General features: G+C 31.1%; 1 protein-coding gene across 1 annotated transcript in view; it reads left to right on the plus strand.

Annotated features, from left to right (window-relative positions):
* Nucleotides 1–21521, plus strand: part of mdy (diacylglycerol O-acyltransferase) — a 37798-nt gene extending 16277 nt beyond the window's left edge. The window contains exons 4-15 of the mRNA XM_089249166.1: nt 836–921; nt 1154–1206; nt 1487–1589; nt 4297–4446; nt 7615–7683; nt 7835–7938; nt 10348–10428; nt 10620–10664; nt 13380–13492; nt 16754–16907; nt 17986–18048; nt 20972–21521. Coding sequence (XP_089105292.1) covers nt 836–921; nt 1154–1206; nt 1487–1589; nt 4297–4446; nt 7615–7683; nt 7835–7938; nt 10348–10428; nt 10620–10664; nt 13380–13492; nt 16754–16907; nt 17986–18048; nt 20972–21121 — 1171 coding nt within the window. The 3' untranslated portion in view covers nt 21122–21521. The remainder of the gene's footprint in view (nt 1–835; nt 922–1153; nt 1207–1486; nt 1590–4296; nt 4447–7614; nt 7684–7834; nt 7939–10347; nt 10429–10619; nt 10665–13379; nt 13493–16753; nt 16908–17985; nt 18049–20971) is intronic.
* The last annotated feature ends 1745 nt before the right edge of the window (nt 21522–23266 follow it).

Genomic DNA, 23266 nt, shown 5'->3' on the forward strand with positions numbered 1-23266 from the left:
ATATGAAAATTTTAAGTCCTCCTATAAGTACATGAAATGAATTTAAGTACATTGAAACCCCTCTTAACAGTCACCTCTGAAATGCCGTCATCCCTCTTTTTTGTCCTGCTGTTGTTCGCATAAAGGAGTTTTACTGTAATTTAACATGTTGGTTTTTCCATCTTTGATTAGATGTAGTATTTAGTAGAACAGTGAGGATAAGTAAAATTTTTTTGCTTTGTTCAGTAAAAATGATCTAAAAATACATTTTCAATACAGATGAGTAATATTCAAATTTATTATGTTATGGAAATTTAGAGGAAAAGGTTAAAAACTAAACTCTGGGCTTTTGTATTTCATCAAATTTAGAATACCTCTACTTAAAAATTACCGCATGTATTTGATATGTCCATTGTACCATTTTTCTGTACAAAAGTGTATTGAATCCTGGTAATGCACCCTTAAAATGTCCTTTCTCAATCATAAGTCTAACATTTTTCGATAAGTTTAGCAAATGTCCAAATAGCACATATTCATGTTCATTTTAGTGTAGCTAATCTTGGAGCCTTTGTAGTTTGTTTGTTTTTTTTAAATTGTGTGTGTGCCAAGGAGAGTCAAAAAAATTTATTGTTTACCAAAAAAAAAAAAATCTCAGTAAGCTCATTATCATGCAGCAATGAAGTAAGTTAGATAATGCAGTAGAACCTTGATTTATCTGACCATTTATCTGGAACTCTATTTTAACTGATGTCGGTTTCCTCAGTCAAAAAATTTTCATTCAGCAATGAATTACATATAATATATGGAATTCGAAAGATTTATTTTTCCTCTCATGCTCAAGTGCTTGTAAATTTAGGTATGGCATACTTATTGATCCTTTGCAATGGTTGAAAGTTTTCGTTGGACAGCCGCAATACTCGCCATGTGTCTACATCATTATTGGTGAGAATTTTTATTAGATAATCAATTCAAGTTAAAAATTAATGTATTGTACAACATGAAGAAAAACTTTCTTTTTTACTGGGGGGTATACTGTATGCATAGTATCAAACCATGTTACTACCACAATACAAAAAAGAAACCACACGTTCACAACCACAACAAAAACAGGATAATACATTTGGATTTGGGAAAACAGTGGTTCTTTTTTTTTAAATATTTTTTCCCTTTGCAGGTTTAAATATTGCTATTCTTTACTCATTGCTTATTGAAAAAGAAATGTCTAAAGTAAGTAGAAAAATATATTTTTTTTTTTTTACATATTGTCATATTTCTCATTTTGTTTTTAAATTCTGATTTACAAAATTTAAGTTTGCTTTACATTCATTTTTAAAGTTTGACTTATATTTGGCTGACATTCTCTATATTTTTCCAGCCAAAAAAGAATATCAAACTAAAGTTTTAAATTTTCATTTTGTGAAAGATGAAGTTACAAAATATTTTAACCAAACAATGTGTGTGGCGTTTTTGCAGTTATCGTGACATTTTTCACCTGTATTTTTTACAGGGTCGACTGAATGAAAGGCTTGGAAAGTTCTTGGTAATATCACATTTGTCTGCAGTAGTGCTTGTTCCCCCAATATGTGTATATACAATGGAATGTAATGCTGGTAAATTTTTTTGTTTCTTTTTACTTTTATACATCAATATTTTTTTTCTTCCTAGAGTAATGAGTGTGAAAATTTTTCTTTCAGAGGAGCTTTTCCTAAATTATCAAATTGGGAATTAATAATCTCCATGAATGAATTTCTAAATCAAATTCAGAAAGAAATTAAAAAAAAAAAGAAATGAAAAGTTAAATTCTGCTTAATTGTATCCATTAATACCTAAAAAAAAACTTAGAGACATCTTTTTCACCAAAAATGAATAAAGCCAAACAGTGTTATAAATACATATACAAGTCCACAACAGGTAAAATGTCCAACGAGGTGGCTGAGAAAAAAATTCCCATAACAAATATGGATGTCATATAATTCTGGGATGCATATATATGGTCACCCGTCGCAACTTCAAAAAATCCCCGGTTTTTCCCTTTTATTTGTTTGACATATTTTCTTTAATGCGTAATGTATCATCATGGAATAAACTACAGATTTTTCAAGTCAGTCGGCATCTATGCAATGCCCATAAAAATATTTATGGTTGTCTTATTCTAAGTACGGATAGCTTCTCGGTTTACCCCAACATGTTTATAACATTTCTTTTTAAACGTGTCAATTGTTAGAATTTACTACCCCTTCCCTTCCAGGTATAAGCTATTTCATTTATTAACAAGTTATTTTGTATCTTGCATTTGGCTTCACTCATTCAAACAAACTTTATTTTATTTAATAAATAATACTCCTAAAATATATATTTATGTATATAATACCATTATCTAAATTTATACTATTTATGTTTCAAAACATGGGAGAAAATATTTTATTTATTCTTTATAGTATTGAAAACTTTTTACACTGAAGGCTTTTTATCTGGTTAAGGCAACACCTATTTCTTTTCTTGCATTTATAGTTCTTTTTTTATTTTATTATTTTTTTTTTTTATTAATAACATACAAACATATATACAAGCATATACAGAAACACATTTAAACATACACTTTTGACCTCAAGGGACATGCCTGTCCTTCCAGTAGGTCTACAGGGTTTCTCCGTAGATTATTTTTCTTAGCAACAGCCTATTATGGTTTAGGTCGGTTTATAATTGTTCAATATACAGGTTTTTTTTTTTTTTTTTTTTTTTTGTATTTATGTTACAAAGAAATTTTACATACAGATGGATTGTATCATGTGGTTGTATTATTGTTGTAATATAGATTCTAGACTGGTATTCATAGAAAACGTGAATATATTGTTATTAGATCTTATGTAATTATTTGTATGATTGATTGTATGGTATAGATTCATTATTTTTGGAGCGGTGTATCTATAACTCTTTTGAAATAACGTTTTATTTGTTTTTGGCACTTTATATATGTTATTTAATCTAGATGACGTTCTATTTTGTTTCATTTCTAACCAATTATTGTTTAAGAATGAAAATTTTATTAGTCTATAAACATAGTTTTGTCTTATAGTTAGCTTATGGCATTCTGTTTTGTTGGTGTTTATTGTGGTGCTTGTTATTTGGGATCTTATCTTGTTATATACAAAAACTAGATAATATATATCTGTTTGATATGCACCTCCCCAAGCAGTGATTCCATATGTTACTGTTGAATATATCCAAGCATAAAATAAATCTTTTAGAAAGTTATTGTCTATTGTGTCTCTTAGTCTATAAAGAATTGCTGCATATATTCTTAATTTTTTTATTATTTTTTCACACTGTGATTTCCATTTTAAATCATCTTGTATTATTATTCCTAGGTAGTTGTATTCATGTACTCTTTCAATTTCTTGACAGTTACATTGTAATATATGTTGACACGGACAATGATCATGAATTTTTATACTTAAATTTGCCAAACTATTTATGTTTCTTGTTTTTAAGCATATGTATTTAGTTTTCTGTATGTTTAGTTTTAGTTTATTTTTCTTGAGCCAGTTACTGATTTTAAATAGGTCCTCTTCAACTTTTTTTATTAAATTTGTAATTCCAACATTACCTGTATCCAGAATCACATCCATAAGATTTTAAGAAAACGTACATCTATTACATATTACTCAAAAGTTTTTGACTCCAAATTTGCCTTTTATAAATAAATAATATTTATAGCTAATAATATTTTTAGCTGTAGCTATTACTGTACTTGGTGATAAGCATATTACCATTAAGTGCATAGCCAGATGGGTTTGATGGTTGTAAAACTAATCTTTGAATCTACAAGGTTTTTTTTTCAATCTTTAGATAGGTCACATGCTCCAATAGAGTAATATTTAGTATTGGTTTTGAGCCGAATCTTGGCTTAATATGTTATTGCTTGGTGTATGTTGAAGAAAATTGTTAAATCAGCAAAATAATGCACCATTTAAGCCAACTTATTTGAAAACTTACTGTTAAAGTTTGCTAAAAACTAAGATTTTACTTTCATTTATTTGTTGTGAATGTATTGATCAAATTTTTCAGCACGACCAATTATTGTAAAGGATGCACATATTATTTTGCTTATTGCAATGAAAAAATTTATTAGTATTTCACATACCAATATTTGATCTCCAAGTTATGCATTTTTTCATTGTATAAATAACTATTTTTGTGATGTTGAAACATTGTTAAAAAGTGTAGATGATAGCATGCTTGCCCGTTTTTCACACATTTTATATATATATATATATATATATTATAAATGGTTTGTATTTCATCAAATTGTTTCAGTGGTTGCATCATTTGTTTTGGGTTTTGTGAGCATTATCTTCCTGAAATTGGTTTCTTATCACATGGTCAATAGCTGGTGTAGAGAAGGTTTGCAAAGTGCTTCCCATCCCAAATGGTCCAGACTTCGAAGTGCCTCTGCAGAAAGAAAAAGTGAGTAATAATTGCCTTTATGACAATAAATTTCTGTGCATAAATTCTGTGTGTGTGTTCATAAAATTTAAACCTTTAGCTTGTTATCTTAATTTAATTTTCCATAGATTTTTGTTTTGTCCAAAAGTTGTAGGCCCACTTGATACATATTAACCACACAAACACAAAGAATTGTAATGAGTGATTAATGTTCTAGAGCGGCTGTTCTCAACCGGTGGCAAGGGCTCCGCGTGAATTCTCCAGGGACTTCACGGCCACTCAAGGAAAATATAAAAAACTAAGTTTGGGGAAAAAAAATATTATAAATGTTTTTGAATAATAAAAGTAAATCAGTAACTTCGATGAATAAGTAAAAAAATATGCCTACAGGCTCCGCCACAGACATTATATATTAGAAAGGGCTCCATGAGTCAAAAGGTGAAAAACGCTGTTCTATAGCAAAGGTGCACAACCTCTGGCATATGGGTCAAATGCTCCCCGCCAAGGAGGTCCATCCTGGCCTGAGAAAGCAAGCAGCCCCCACAGCAAAGCATCAATTACAAACGACACTTATACATCTTTAGGCTGACCATATTTCTTGATCAAAATACTTAAAAATGAGACCCATACTAGTCATTGTTAATTATCGCCAAAAAAGTGGTAAAAGGCAAATAAAATTGCTATTTGTCATGGAAATCTCTGGAAAAACCTATAATGATATGAGATTAAGCACCTATAATAAATAAGATATAAGCACTCTTATGAATGGGGAGACAGACTAAAATGTAATTTAATAAAACATTTACTTTGAAATTTGTGCTTAATGTACAATATTATATCATAATTATCACATAATATTACCATAATTAATGTGATAATAATTACCGTATGTTAAGTTTTGAATAATAAATTCTTGGTCAGAGTAGAGAATCAACATTCAAGTTTGTTTCATTGAAAATAATGACATTCTTACTAAAAGTTGGGAGTGTCATGTAAAAACACGGGTTGTATGGTCACCCTATACATTTCAGTCTCTGCCCCCCCCCCTTCCCCGCCCAAGCTATAGCTATATATCTATATATATAATGTAAATCTGGACTATAGATTGAAAAGATTGTGCAGCCCTGTTCAACAGCTTTAGATATTGTAAAGCACTATAATTTAATTTCCTGTATGTAATCTGAGCTATCCAAGAAGAAAGTTTTTTTTATATTTGATGGGCAATCTAACAATACAGTCGAATCCCATTATACCCATTATAACGAACTCCAAGAGACCAAAGAAATCACTTTGTTAAAACGAAATTTCGTTATAAAGGAATTCTATGTTTTTGCATTATTCCTATGTTAACTTATCTGAGGGATAAGAAAAGTGTTCGTTAAATCAAGATTTTCGCTATAACGGTATTCATTAAAACGGGATTCGACTGTACTACATATCAATATAATAGTTTAATTCCGAAATCGACATAAAATTTGTCCAAAAAATTCTATTTTTTTTTTTCATCCAGATTTGAAAGAAATGGTGTATGACCACGAAGCAAAATATGCCGAAATCTGTGTCAGTAATACTGCTGAACAATCGAAGTATTTTTAGGAAAAATATAGAAAACACTATTATGGGAATTTGTACTGCAGATGCAACATTCCGTTTGCATACCCGGATTACTTTCAGTGTTTCCCACCATTAATTCAAACAGATGACAACAATAAAAGACAAGGTTTTCCCACTTAAATTATTTATTAACAGTACATTAAAATGTTTTTAGGATTAACAAGGTAGCAAACAAATTTTTCTTTGAAGCATTAACATTAGAATATATCCCAGAATGTTATTGAAACGTTTTCACCTTAGTCCGTCTGACAGGGTACCTTTCAAAACTTTGTTATCAGAGTTCTTGCATCTTCTACAATCCAAGAACCCGGATCACCTCCCAATGGCACTAGAGAGTCCAGAAATGACACGAGAACGTCCCGAAGTTCATCAGCAATGTTCCATTCCTGATGAGAAGGCGTCCCCTCATATTTTCACATACAGACGACCAACTGGAAAAGAAGCTGAGCTACTCCAATGGTGTCGCAGCATGAAACTGGATGATCAACTCATGACAACAGAATACAAATACAACGCCACAACAGGCAAAATGCCCAACGAGGTAGTTGAGAAAAAGATGCCCATAAAAATATGGATGCCATATATTTCCAAAAAAAATATAGCAACCCAATTAAAAATGCAATTAACAAAAATTATAATCAATATATACACAAAGGAGAGCAACCCTTCACACTGGGCAAAGCCAGATGATATCAGCAATCAACTAAGATGCAAAAGAATGCCGGAATCAAATAGGTGTTGAAACTCGGCACACTGCTGGTATATATGGAGAAACTCTTCGTCATATGATATTGGATGACGAATCACCACTAGGGATTGACGGTACTGAAATTAACATAAACCCTTTAACAAACAATATCTCATTTGCGTATTTATACAGAATAAAATACTATTACATAACTTTGACATATGGAAATTGGCAACACACAAATTGTGAACATTTGAGACTTTTCCAGGGCCTACAATACTAGGCCTATTGCACATTGAAAGTCTCATAAAGTATATTGATCGCAAAGTGGTCTGTGGCCCATTGTTGGCATGAAAAATAAAACATTGTATTTCCATGTATAATTATATTTGCAAAAAGATTTTAAATTTAATTTTATATTGCACATCTCTTTTGTCACAATTTCACTGAGTTTGATGATGATCCCCAGTGGAGTTCCCGCTGGTGATCTACAGGACTTTCCATCGTAATATTGGCAACTGGTGGGTCCATCATGTTACACAGAACATTTCCAGTCAGCCACCAGCTCATTGCAAAACATTCATTCTGCTTTAGGGGTGTATGACTTCCCACACACACATTATTTTATTATGTTTTCTACCCATCTGCCATCAACTCCTTGTGAAAAAGTTTGGGCAATTAATACAATCACATCTTGAAATAATACAACCCACAAATGAGGAATATAAATTGAATTCTATGGACAATGCACCAATTTCTTTTTGTTTTAGTGGATATTTTTCTCTCCTGTAGCAGTGCAGTCTATACATAGGGAATTACAGCATTTCATTTTATAAAATGTGAATTATTTCTTTATTGATTATGAATTGTCATTTCTAACTTTACAGGCCATGTTTCCAAGAAAGAAAATTCCCAAGTTGCCTTAGTCAAATATCCAGACAATTTAAATTTGAAAGGTAAATTTTAAAATATTTTGAAAGACTTAGTAATAGTTTATGAATTGAAATACCCAATGAAGATTATATTACAAAGTTCAGTGGTTATTAATTTGAATAAAGATTGTATGGATTTCTTTTATGCATGTCTTTTTTTCTATCTATATTTCAGATTTGTATTATTTTACATTTGCTCCAACACTTTGCTATGAATTGAACTTTCCAAGATCTACTCGCATTAGGAAAAGGTTTCTGATTAAGCGTGCCATAGAAATGGTATTTATTTTTCAATTTTCTTAAGAACTTAGCGATTACTTATATAATAAAGTCTCTATTGTTTTCATGAATATAATAATTGATTATCTTATCAATGACTATTTTATTGGTGTTGGCAAAACAAGAGTTTTCCCTTTATTAAGTTGTGTGCGTATATTTGTATATAATTTCCATATATGATACATTTCATTTCATACCATACACCACCCAGGCTCTATCGACCATTGTCAGTTTTAGCCATTGCCTCAGACGAGGCGCTGGTTGATGTCAGGTGTTTTATTATGCACGTATCAGTTACATATGTGCACATGACAATAACACAAAAAAAGCAAAAGTAAATAAATAAAATAATAATGAAGTGGAGAAATATACATTATTGCAAACACACAAATTATACAAATAGAATGCACAATGAGACAATACACTAATACACATGAAATTGAGCACACACAAAAATGGCATCTATGTGGCTCCAAGGAACAATTGTCCTTCGAGGAAGTCTGCAAGGTTGATGTCTTCTCTGTTTACACCAGCAAGAGAGAGAAGAAGAAAAAGAAATAAAAAAATTAAATAAAAATAACAAAAAATAATATATTTTTTTTTTGAATATTTCCATTTGTTTAGCTGCTAAGATGAATAAAAAAACATTTTTTCATAGTAAGCCAGGTGTCAAATTCAACTGATTTGATTCTGGAATTATGTTTCTCATTTCAATTCTGGAATTATACTTCTAATTGATTCTGAATTTCAATCAATTCTGCAATTCTTCGAATTAGTTCTTAATTTTCATTAATTTGGGATTTTTCTCTCCCATTAGTTCTGAATTTTTATCAATTCTTTAGTTCCGAGGGATGGTTTTGTCCAAAAAAAGAAAAAATGGTACTTGCAAATAGGAATAAAAATGTTCAGGGTATTAATTTTTTGAGAGGAATGTGTCAGTAACAAGACTATATATCAGCACCTATGTCTTCAACTATCAGGTTGGACTTAGGAATGCCCTAGAAAGAAGGTCTAGTTAAAAAAAATTTTTGAACAATGAACTATTTGGACGTGTTGGTATACCGTCTTGGTCCATATGAATTTTTCTCACTTGTGTTCTACCTGAGCACTGCAAGCCTTAATTTTAGGATGCCAGTAGATCAATTACTATAATATTATTGAAATATAATAATATATTTTAATATAATCAATTATATAACTATCATAATCAGTTACAGAATGGGTTGTCATTTCATGTGCTATATACATAGATTGCAAATTTCAGTTTTTTTCCCAGAAATAAAACTTTCACTCCCAATAGCGGCCACATTTTGACGGTCCAATTAGTCGCCATTGTTGGGAGATTTCACTGTTTTTTGTATTTTGGAATTAGTTCCATAATTGACAGATTTTAAAATTTTGCCAGAAAAATTATGTACTCTAAAAAAATTTCGAAAAAAAAGTCAAATGGAATACATTGTTTAATTTTTTGTTAGTTTTTCATACATTTTTTTTTTTGAATTAAGGTTTTCATTGCTGCTTAACTTTTTGCAAAATAAAGTTATTTTAATTTTATTTGGTACAGGTTCAAACAAAAGTAAATATGCAATAATTATTTTTAAAGTTAATAAAATCAATTTTTTTTACATTAATCAGATTTTGTGGATGGTTAATGTCTGTAAAAAAATCCATTTATGTAATATTTCCTCAAATTTGAGTAACGTTGATGTAGAATAATTTTTAATTTCAAGAATATAGCTAATCTTAATATGTCAATTTTTTTTTTCTCATAAGCACTTTTGAAATTGAGTGCATAATTATTTTTCCATAAATTTGTGGAAAGAAAACATATAAAGGTAGAACTATCCCTAGAGTCCAGATATTTTCTGACACAAATTTTTGGGAATTTGTGATTCAAATTTCCCAGCATGACAGAAAGTGGAGTATTCTCTGCATCTGGTCTTTCTTGATGTTTTCTGGTATGCTGGCTAATGCGGGGGAAATACAGTAATGTATCTTTGTTTGAAAATGTTGTTGTATTTTTTAATATATTTCTCTAAAGCTAAAAAATATTGTTAAAATTAATTTTTAGAGATGTGTACTTTGAGGCTGAAAAAAGTCCTGGTAAATCACAAAAGTATCAGTTCCTTTTCTTTTGCATTCAATTTGAAATGTTGTTGTAATTAAAGAGTTTAGAAATTGTTCTAATGGAACATTTAAGTTCTGTTATATAAATACAAGTAATAAATGAGGAATAAACAAGTAATACGAGTAGTTAGAATCTGACCATTTTAGAAATATCTTTAAAAGATAATTAACTTTACTTACAACACTTGTTCATGCCATTTACCTAATAGATACAGTTATGTAGGTTTATTTCGAGTTTTTGTCAACTTATCAATTCTTTCACTTTTTCCCTTCAATTTCTAGCTGTTCCTGATCCAGTTGATATTGGCTTTAGTTCAACAATGGGTGGTGCCAACAATCAACAATTCTCTGAAGCCTTTACAAGTAACGTTTAAGTATTTTTTTTTTAATTGCAAAGATATCAAATGTACTGTATTATCCTGCACATAATCTGTGAATTATTACATTAAAATAACATCAGAATTCCCAGAGTAGCTCACAGTAATGTAATGTTAAATATACAGCATTCGACAATATCTAAAATGCATATAGCTAATGATTTTTTATTATTTTAGGACATGGATTACTCGCGTATGCTTGAAAGACTTCTGAAATTAGCTGTAAGTATGGGTTTTTGCGTGTGATACTTTTATAATGAATGGATTTCATAATGTGAAACTACACATATTATACTATACAATTTCATATATGAAAAAATGGCCTGCAAGTTATATATTTGCATTATTTCTTTGGCCACTTACCTTCTTACATACACTATCAGTCTACATATACACTCATGTCCATAAATTGAGGATAATGCCAGCTCCGGCAAATAAAGGTTCAGAAACAAAACAAACGTTACGTATTCATAAAGCCCATTTATTAAACAAAAGATAAAGAACAAAAACGATGGTGTATGTATGATACCATTCATAAAAACCTTGATTTTTGCTCCCTGGAGCAATTGTAAAAAATATCTCCTTTACAAAAACTTACTATTACATGGTTGGTATGATGGTTAATACATTGTATGTCTCCCATGCGATGAAATACAGTCCACACAACGCCTAGGCATGCTGAGTATCAAATTATCGATCTGATCTTGGGGAAGATCACTCCACTCAGCAAGCAATGCTCTCCGAAGTTCCGGTACACATGTAGGAGGTGGTTGATGGGCTGCAACTCGTCGGCCAAGCATGTCCCACACATGCTCTATCGGATTCAAGTCAGGCGAGAATGCTGGCCATTCCATACGGGTTATATCCTCAGATTTAAGGCATTCGTTTACTATGTTTGCTTGGTGAGGACGGGCGTTGTCATCTATAAACACAAATTCTGCGCCCATGGCACCCCTAAACAAACGTACATGTTGTTCCAGAATGATGTCCCGATAAATTTGGGCTTTCATGGTTCCGGTTTGAACATGCAGATCTATTCTGGAGCCCAGTATAATTCCACCCCAAACGAGCAGTGCGGCACCACCGTAACGGTGTCGTTCAATGATGATGTCTTGGTGGTAACAGGTACCTGGCATTCTCCATATGAAAGTCCGACGTGAATCAGACTGCAAGCTAAACCTGGACTCGTCGGAAAACATCACACAAGCCCACTGTGACGATGTCCACATTGCATGTTCTCTACTCCAGGCTAATCGCTGCCGACAGTGAGTTGCTGTGAGCGGAACACATCTGACAGGCCTGCGAGCATATAGACCAATATCTCCCAAACGTCTGTACTAGGTTTGCCTTGAAACTGTGGTACCCGTGGCTGCAGATAGCTGACGAGACAGGCCGGATGCTGTGCTCTGTCTGCTTCTTTTGGCAGTTACTGCCAAATACCGGTCTTCATTCGGCGTTGTAACTCGGGGGCGACCTGTACTGTAACATCTACTGACATTTCCGTTATCTTGGAATCATTGCCAAAGCCTAGAGATGACACTTTGGGCAATTCCAAGTTCCTCGGATACTTCCATCTGAGTACGCCCACATTCCAGGCAGCCGATAATTCTACCACGTAAAATATCATCCACATGCGTCCTCTGTGTCATAACTATTCGCTTATGGCACTGAGCGCCTTACAGAACTCTTGTGAACAATTTTACTTCTTTGCCACCATTCCTTATATACCCCCCTCTTACACTATCGTCATTGTGACATACTATCGGCATCATCTGGTGGCTTCCTGAAATTTGCATATCATTCTTGCAGATGTGTGTGATAATTCTACAGGTGAAATTTTTACTTTAGATTTCGATTTCCGTGTGATTTTGAATTATCCTTAATTTATGGACATGAGTGTATTTGAATAACATGAATATGCATAAGTAAAAAAGTATTTTGGTTCCAGATATGGGAAGCTTTACTGTAATTTTCCCATTCACATAGCTTAATTTTAAGCTTCTCTAAAAAATATGCAGAATGAACCACTTGAAGTAGAGTTTGAATTTTAGTGAACTTTTCTCTGAGATGTGACTTTAATTTATAAAATAAAATGTTAATTCATACAAGATGCATAGGAAAGTCATTTTGGCTTGATATAACTTGCAAAGTGATAGCGATGTAGGTAATGCTATAGTAAAATTGCTATGTCCAATCAGATACAACAAATAACAGGCCTTGGTGGTGAATATCAAAAGTTACTGAAAATCAAAAACCAAGGGATATAGAACAAATTTCCTAATTGTGAGGTTTTAAAGTATCATTTAATTAATACAATATGACATTCAGTATTGTAATATGATAAAATATCTAAAATATATGTGCTTCATTTTGTGTCAAAGAAGGAAAAATATTGAACAGGAAGTATATCTGTCTAGATGACCATTTATCATGTTTAAATACACTGTATATCATTTTGTATGGAAATGATGATGTGCAACTCTGGAAAGCTGGAGCAAAACTTCAAATTAAATTTGATTTCAATTTTCAATGGCTAACTTCTGAAATTTTCCACTTTTTATGCTGCCGTTTAATGCATCATTATTTAGGTTTCATAGCTTTAGCTCTCTCTAAGTTGCAAACTATTTGCTAAGTTTAGACCCTCCAATTTGCAAGTTATTGCAGGTCTAAGAGACTTTTTTGTGCATCTTGTATCTAATGTTAAAAGGTAGCTTTTTAGTAGATTGTGCAAGTAAAACTTAGCTAAACATTTTTCTGCCAATTTGAGTAACAGGAAGTTTTACACACATGAAGAATATATCTTTTTATTTTTCTTCAGTTGAATCTGAAATTGATTTGAAAAAATTAACTACATATTCTAAGCTTTACTTTTGTCAAAACTTTTTTTTTTCTTGAATGTGTCATCTGATCATATTATTGCTTCTTTTGTTTTCAAAGGTGCCAAATCATTTTATATGGTTGATATTTTTTTATTGGTATTTCCATTCCGTCATGAATACAGTTGCAGAGATTTTAAGGTTTGCTGACAGGCAGTTTTACCAGGATTGGTGGTAAGTAGGTTGTGTTTGTATCCATAGCCCATGCCATATTTTTGTGTCCAAAAATTTGTTGGATTATTATGTTTTCCAGAACATAATCTACAGCTTGGTTTTAAAAGTAAATTTTTGGCTTACAGCCTGTAATGATTTAGAAAAAGAACTTTTTTATTGCTTAACCTGTAAAAAAATAATTGGATGCCTCTCAAGGACAGGTTAAGTAATTACTTGAATTACCATGAAGAAAACCACCAATTATAGAGTATACAGTATGATCTCCCATAACAGGATCTCCTGTGGTCTAAACACCTCTAAATGCAGAAAAACCGTTTAATCCACATTTAATGCTGCTTCCCCCAAATTTCCTCCATTTTTCGAATTTGAATATCTTAGTGAATATTCCACTTAGAAACATGGATTTTTTTTTTTTTTTTTTGGAATCGGAAGAGACAGGTCAACAACTTTTTAATCGGGTTTTGGGGCACACTGGGAGTGTATAAAAAGTTAATTTTTTTATTTTAATAACTATACAACTCCTTGAAACATGAATTACATATCTGAGTACTACACGTTATTTGAAAACTTTTTCTAATTGAAAGTATACCTCTAGGACCAACAGTTCACCAGTATAATACCATGTTCCTTGTTTGCTATGCATCCTGTATATTATCAGACACTCCCATTTGTGTTAAAAAAATTTTGGTCCCATGGATGTCCGTTATCAAGAGATTCTACTGTATGTAGTTTTTTTACGCAATTGGGGTATCAAATGATACCATTCTGTAAAAAAACAGTAGTAGTCATTTTTCTTCAATTTAGGCTTGCACACCCAGGAAATCTCTCAAAGACAATATCAAACTCCTTATTTTCAATTGTAAAGTTGATGCTGCTTATTAGAATCATGGATAATGCTGTCATTTGGCTATTATCACTTTTAGAAAGAATGGAACAGACCAATATCATAACAAGGGAGAAAAATTTTGTTTATAGTTATCAGGACTTTGATTATATTGTTAGCAATTTTTTCATTGAAAGATTTATTCTTACTGTATATTTTGAAGCTAAGGTTGAACCCGACTCATTTGTTCCCCCTGTAAGATATCTTTATGAATCTGCAACACTATGTAGGAGGTCAGAAGGCTCCCTTATTGACGAATTTCCATCTCTGTTCACAATGTTTCAATCTGGACGTAACAGCTACTACAATTTATGTACGTGTAGCACTGCTTTTGGAATGGCTTTCCTGTATTGAAAACATGTATAAAGTTTAAAAAAACGTCCCTTTCTCTAGTTCCTTGTCAGTTTCTTTCAATTGTCCACGTTCAAAATTCTCCTGCTGAAAGATTTTCACAAATTATCCATGGAAAGTGCTGAACATTTTGAAAAGTATTGTAATTCATGATACACATTAGACAGTTCCATTTTAAATCTTCACAATTTCTGAATTAAAAAAAAGATGAGTTTTAGCTTAAAAGGAAAAAATCCTGTTTTTAGAATAATATGAAAAAAAATAAAATAAATAAAAAAAATACGATTCAATATTTGGAAACCAGTTATTTGGGGAAGAAAAGGGGGTGGGTGGAGCTGTCCCGTTTCCATACATTCCATTTGACGTGACGGGATGTATGGTCATTGTATGTACTACCGGCACTTTTTGGATATAGTTGTCAATCTATTATTATTATTAGAAACCTTAAGTCCTGATATTAATGATAATGATCACATTAACCCTAGATAACTAAATATTCGTCTAATAGACTACATACCCCTGTCATTTGAGACTGTGAATTTGAGATGTTCCTGTTACCCTTCGTAATATATCATACGGTTCCCGTACCTACGTAACTAGTAAAACAAGTTTATAATATTTCAATTACAAAATTAAAATATATATAATGTTATGGTAATTTGTTTGAAATAAATAAAGGAAATATAAAAAATATACTTGTTTTTAATTTGTAGTTTATGAGTCGAATGATTAGTTAGTGAGTAACACTGATTAAAGTTTAGTAATCTAGGGTTAAGGGGTGTGCACTATATTTTATTTTTCATAAGTACAGTCTAATCCTGTTATAAAAAATTTCAAGAGGGACCGAAAATGGGGTTCAATATCCATAGGTTGATTATAAGCTCTTTTTGCTAAAATAGGCTCAAAATTTTGATATTTTTAAGAATTTTATGTAAAATTTTGCTAAAAATATTTTTTGCGTGTTAAAACAACTAGTGCACATAAAAATAATTGTAATACAAATTCATAATTAACACTTTTAAGTACATAAAATCTAGTATGGTTCCATTTAATGTTGTGACATGCTTGCTAATTTAGATGCTAGATTTAAAAAAAAATTTAGATATTAGATATTTTTTAATATCTGAATGTTGTAGATTTGAATTCCTGAATGGGCACAAGTGTGAGTGTGCCATTAAAAAAACTAATCATGTAGAAAAGTCAGAAATAAATGAATGAGAAAATTAGTTTTTATTAAAATTAAGCAGTGGGGTAAAAATTCAACTGCAAATTAGGTAACATAGTAGCTTTTTATTTTAAAGCACTTTCAGAATTCAATATTGAACTAAAGCTGATTTAATTTGAATACCGATCAACAAAGATATTTTGTTTAAATTTCAAGCCCTAAATTAGTAGAGTCCATGCTTTCTATGATAATTTATTATCTGTCCCGTTGCACTTTGACTTTAACTTGATTAATTTGATTCTTCGATTTACATAATTTTTGATTTCCTTGCACTATATGTAATTTTTGACATATCAATAAATTTTGGTTTTGCTGGAGATGCCCTGCCCCCCCCCCCCCCTGGGGGGGGGCGAAGTACTTACGTTGCTTCTTGTGACAGAGCCTGGTGTCTCACGGTTGCTCCAGTAGAGCCCATGCAGAAATGAGATCTAGCTTGAACAGTCCCCAACGTTCCAAAGACCTTAGTCGGCAAATGAACTTCCCCAGCGTAACTTCCGTTACTTAAACTGTTCCGTTTGGGTATATACTATTTTATGGTGACTTTTAAGCATATGGCAATGCTGTCAACAAGCTCTTTTTTTTAATGGGAGCCATAAAAATAGTCTGTTCCTCTTTCTCAAACTTTTTCATAGTGATGACTTAACCAAAATTAGCGATGAGTAAACGAGGGTTTAATAACATTGTGGTCTATGAGAGCTGGAAGTGTCTGAAGAAAAATGACGACTTAACCGGAGTGACAACTTAACGAGGTTTTACTGTATATATATAAAGTTAAATAAATAGTTTTAAATCCCTGATTTAGGAATGCTGAAACTGTTCAATATTTCTGGCAAAGTTGGAACATTCCAGTTCATAAATGGTGTGTTCGTCACTTATACAAGCCCATGTTGTACAGCGGTTTTACCAAGTCGCAGGCATCCATGGCGGTTTTCTTGGTGTCTGCTTTTTTCCATGAGGTCAGTATTTCTTGTTTTTGTTTTGTAATTCTGTGGCTATGAGTTAACACATGATTTTGGATAATAATGGTTTTAATGGAAATATATTCTCGGCATGGTTTTAATTACTTTTGTATATCGAAGAAACAGTTATTTTGTAAATACCTGACATAAACCATCATAACTTTTTCTCAATATTTAATAGCCATTTTCTTAGAATTTCCAACAGATAATTAATCGAGAATATTCAGTAGCAAATTACTGTTTTGTATTTCAGAAATTTTATTCTGGTTCATTCCTGGCATGCCTGGAAAAGCGAGGTTTAATAAGGATCACACAATACATTGAGAAGACCAACGTCAATTATATCGAGTATTGAATTTATAAGTGAATCAAAGTAAAATAATGATTTTTCACTGTAGCAAAAGGGTACGATAAGATTTAAAATTGGACATTCACTTCATCATCAGCCTAATATAAAATTTGGAAGGGGTATATTTTTCATATTTTTTTGCATATTCAGAGATTTTATAGGTGTGACATCGCTTTTGTATCACAATAGTATGTTTTGCTATATGATTCTCAAATTAGTTTGATGTGCTTATTCCAATTTCGCAGACACAGTCAAGGAATACAAAAATACTTTGCAGTCTACTATAACTTTTCCATTTAACTTATATAATCTATGTTTAAAAATATGCTTAGTATCCACAAGCATAAAGTTCAAGTTACCTAAATGTATTAGTTTGTAACACAAAAAGAATCCTCAAGAGCAGATAAGTTTCAAATCAGTCAATTCTATCAAGTCCACATATGTAAGAATTATCTAGAGTCGGTGACAAATTTCACGATCTGCTGGTCTCCCTCACTGTTTCCGAGCATGCCAGCTAATGTGGGGAAATACAAGAGGCGGGTACTTTCTTTGGATGAAAGAAATAATTAGTGATTCACCATATGATATTGCTTACCTGAGGTCCCCATCAGGACTAGCTTGACATTTCTCAATAAGTTGCTTCAATGGATAGAATAACATATCTGAAGTTGAAAAAAAAAGTTTATCTCTTGATGTGTGTTGTTTATTATCTGTATCTCTTTCTAGTATCTGGTCAGTGTTCCTTTGAAGATGTTCAGAATTTGGGCATTCCTTGGTATGGTAGGCCAGGTAAGAATTAAAAAATTAAGATAAAGTGTGTTTTGTTCACAGCATCATTTTTTTTTTTTTTTTTTTTTTTTGGTGCTGTTGAAAGTTATATTATATTTATTTCTGTATACACAGAACTGTTATATATTAGTTTATTAAAACTCAATCTTAACATTTTCGCGTCTGAGCTATTTTGGCTGTTTGTCCCTGTGGACTGAGGGTTTTTGGCACTTTTCATGATCTTTTTAAAAATACTTAGAATATGTATATCTTAAGTGTTTTTTTTAAACTAAAAATTTCAAACTCTTTCCTTTCATAATATAGCAATTATTTAAAGATACTAATAATTAATATTTAATGAGAAATAATTTAGAAAAGTATGTTTTAGAGTTTTAAAAAATGTTCTGCATAAGAAAACATCATTTTTTAACATAAAATTGCAAATAATTCTGAATAAAAACCTGTATGAACAAAATGTTGTACAAATATTTAAAAATAGTTTTTTATTAAAAAAAATATCATGTAAAATTGGCTTTAGTGTGGCACACTTCAAAACACATTTGCACACAGAGCAATACCACAAGGTTTGTAATAAGTTCAAGTTTCTTTCCTCAATCTTTTTCCAGTGTCTACCTTTGATTTGCTCCATTTCATCATCTGAAATGAATAATAATTTTCTAAAATATGTCCTAAGAAATTTGAAAAAAAATAAGTAATATACACAAAATATTTCAAAAGCGAAAAATCAAATATATTTATCGGTGCTACTGTCGTCATCTGAGAACTGCGAGTTTGAATCCATTATACAAGCGGGCTGGTATTCTGGATCATCTGAACCTAATAACTAGAGCCCGGATTATATGCAAATGCATATGCGCATATTTTGGCTTTTTTTTATCATTAATGCATATAAACATAAAATCAAAGAATTTTCAGGGCAAGTACATATTTTCAACGATTTATTTAAGCTCACTCAATTTTTTTTTATAATTTTTCAAACATCGGTTTTTTCCCCGCAGGTGAAATTTAGTGATTTAATACATATTTATAAATGTTATTTTACGAATATTAACTGTTTTATCGTAAGGCTATTTCTAGAGATATGTCAAAGTGTTAAATTTTTTTAGAAATAGTGTCACAATTTTTTTGTTACTGGTATTTTCATTATTGAGCAGCTACAACAAACTGAAAATTAAAAAATGCCTCAATAAAAAATATGTAAAAGTTATGTGCATATATATATATATATATATATATATATGAGGAGTTATTTTTTTGTAAATGAATACATATGCACAAAGAAATAGAAAAGATACATTTTAAAAACACATCTGCGCTTTTTTATGGTGATTTTTTAATGCATTTTCTCATTTTTTTGCACATATTTCAGAATTTTTGACTATTTTTGGATTCTCATTGCATATTTTGGCATTTTAAGTGCACATTTTTGCATTTTTATGTTCATATTTTTACATTTTTAAGTGCATATTTTTAGAGCATAAATTTTGCCACTTTTTTAGTGCATATAATCTGGGCTCTACTGATAACTCTAACAAAGAATCCTGTGCTAAGTTCAGTCAAATCATTGGCATCTGCTAGTCTAAAAATCATTCATGAGACATTGCGAAACCCAACAAACATGGCTTCCTTACCTAGGAAGACAAATGTGTTTAAACTATACTTCGACATCGTTTCATAAAACTACATCTATTGGCTGCTGCCATATATATATTTTTTTTTTAGAAGTAGAAGATTTATGGATTATGTTTAAAACCACTGGGGACACACATATATATTTAGCCATTTTATAGCTACGAGAGTTAAAAGTTTATCCCGAGTCAGACTCTGGCTTAGTTCCCTTGAAAAAAAACGCATCCCGATTCTTGAGTCAGGCTCGGGCTTAGACTCAAAAGTGTTAATGGGAAAGAGTTCCGGTTCTTTCTGCTGATACCGAAGTGGTGGATATTAAAGTAAAATTTTTGCGACCGACTCAAATTGCTGGTTATAAAGCTGGCATGTAAATAATCTGGCCCATTCAAGAATTTCTTCTAGTCCTGTTGATATTAAAGCAGACCTTTTTGGGCAGTAAATTTAGACAGGTCCTTCCTATAACAAAAACAAGGAAAAAAAATATTGTGTTTTATCTAAATAGTTTATTCCTCTTCCAAGTTTGAATGTATTGGAATAAGTGATGTTCATTTGTCTATTCCATAATTTAGCATAATTTAAAAGGATTTTATGCTGGATTTTATGTATTACATTCTTGAATCCTGCATATCATTTTCGAAACTGCAGATGCTGCTCCCTGCTCTATAACACATTTAAAAACTCGTGTGGTATACGGCAACATAGATTAATGTGTTTTAAATTTTTTTTCCCTTTCCTGATTTCGGGAAGCATCAAATTTGAATAAATGCAACACGTATATTATTTCATGATATGTTTGTTGTTTATGCTATTTAATTATTTTTCATTTCAAAAAAACACGTATACACATTACATTATTGCTGGGAAAAAATACAAAAATATGAATGAAAAAAGACAAACATACACATAATACTAATAATGAAAAAATAATGTATACATACTATGTGACCCCAAGATACACCGTCCTTCCAGTAAAGCCAAAAAGGATTCAAGATTATCTTAGATATTATTATAGTTGCATTTATGATGTCAAAATTATTTTAGATATTAATCCTTTGCAGTCTAGAGGTTTTTCAGTACTTTGTTGGTACAGTTCATACTTTGTATCACTTCTCCATCGCTATTGCCTTTTTGTATAAGTTCTAAGACGGCAAACTCACAGGGGGTCTTCCTGTGATTGTAAGGGGTTGTTGTAACAACGAAGTACCTTTTTCACCTCAACATGAGACTGCAAAAGGTTAATTTTATGGATTTCATAAAATTTGATTTTGGAAAATAATAATTATTCCATCAATAGATACCATATTCGATGTTCGTAAACAAGTACCTGCACAACCACTATGGGAATATGGCAGTATGGGTATCTCTCATAATTGGCCAACCACTGTGTATCCTTATGTATTATCATGATTATTATGTGATGAATTTTCAGAACACAACCTCATGAATATGATTCATATCGATTTGTCATGAAAAACAAATACCCTGGTGGTTTAACTGTGAGATAATGTTCTCCATATTATTTTGAAATATCCCTCCATTTTCTATATAGTGAAGTGTTAAGAGTTCATGTTCAATATTTTATTATAATTTTTTAGCATATTTTCTTGAATTTGTGAATATGTCGGATCAGTTATATATGATTGCATTATTTTTATTATATTATTATAGTGCCATGTGGGGAATGATAGTTTTAATTCCATAAACTTTGTACGATGAAAAATACTTTTAGTGATATAAGTTCGTTGAGCGTTTAGATTTATATACATTTTTTGAATGATTATATATGTATTTTCAATGTTCCTTGAGATTTAGGTATACATTTTCTATGCATTTCCCCCCTTTTTTAAGACCAATGTGTGTGATTGTATTTTATGATGTACAGCATTTCGAGTCAAATTTATTTTTACTGTAATTTTATGTCTTTGAAGTAAAGTATATTGTGTATTTTAAGATTTTTTGTAATTTCTGATTATGTGTAAGGGAAAATGTTTTTTGGCTGCTGTAAATAGCTTGAAATGTTTGTGTGTGTGAGCTTATTGATCTTATTACAGATAAAATGTAGATATATATACACATACATAATTTTTATTTAGATTTTGAAGAATTGATATAAATTCTTAAATAAATGGGAGGGCAAGAAATAGAGTGTGCCAAAAATGGAATACAATTTTTTTTTATGTGTGAATTAGTAGAATAAAAATGTAAAAAATATTTTTTTTGGGAATATTATAATGATTATAAACATTGACGTAGGCTTTCATAACGAGTGTCTGATGAATAGCTGGAACTTTCCAGACTGTTTTGTTGTTGTCTTTTTGATTTTTTCCACAACATGTCACCTGTTACTATAACATGCATCTACACAGGTGACATCATTCTGCTGACATGGATTGCTCTTTTATATTCCTCTAGTTAGCAATTGATTGCTGTCATCTCTGTAGATTCATGTTATAGTTTAATAATTTTAATTAATAAATTGTTCTAGAAAAATGCAATCAGACCATTTCCAAACAGCCCAGAGGTTTCACCAAATATATTTTAATTTAATTACTATATTTTCCTGCATTAGCCAGCATGCTCTGAAAATCAGGGAAAACAAGCTTTTTTGATGTTGAATTTGGTCACTTTCCTGGTATCCCCGGAAAAGCAGATTTTCAATAAGAATTGCATGATTATTCAGAAGACCGATATCAATCTACATTAAATACCGAATAAATATGTGAATCAGAATAAAATAACATTGCAGTTGCCAGTGTAGCAAACAGGTTTTGTCAGGGAATTTTTTAACAATTATGAAAATTAAGCAGTTAATAACTGCTCTAACCTAATTATCATCGAGCAAATATGAAATACAAATGCTTTTTTTGCACTTTTTTTTGCATGTTCAGAGGTTGAAATACGCTGTCACTTTTGTGTTACAATGTGTTTTACAGTGTTTAATTTTTTGGCTCCTTCCATTCAATTAAGCACATGATCAAAGAATGCACAAATACTTCATAGTTCTAAACTTCTCACATTTAGCTTATCTAATAGTTAATAATCATATTTTTTATGGTTTTTAAAAGTACTGCCAGGAATCAAACGAAAGAGAATGAATATGCTTAGTATCCAAAATTTGCAGTAATACCAAGACTTCTGGTAATAAAACCAAACATTAAATTTGAACCGTATAACATGAAGAATCCTAAAATGAAGATAAAGGATAAAATTCAAATCATCCAATTTAATCAATTCTTTGAGTCTAGATGTTTAAAAATTCTCTGGACTTTGTGACTTGAATTTCGTAGTACGTTGGAAAAATACAGGTATTTCCATATGCTGGCTCCCTTGTTGTTCCGGCATGCTGGCTAATGAAGTATTTAATTTAATAACACATGTGATCATATAAATGTTTGAAGATGTATTTTGTGTAACTATTTTTGACATTAATATGTGTGTAAATACAATAGAATCCCATTACGATGAAGTCAGAGAAATACGGAAAATATTTCATGCTTATAAAATTTTGTTTCCATTAACAAAATTGTGATTTGATATGAAAAAGATGTGGAAACAAAGATGCAGGGAACTACCAAATTTAATTTCATAA

This window comes from Pholcus phalangioides, unplaced genomic scaffold (assembly GCF_987345545.1).
Source record: "Pholcus phalangioides strain wild (caught in Gottingen) unplaced genomic scaffold, Ppha-v1.0 ptg000021l_1, whole genome shotgun sequence".
NCBI classification, from domain to species: Eukaryota; Metazoa; Arthropoda; class Arachnida; order Araneae; family Pholcidae; genus Pholcus; species Pholcus phalangioides.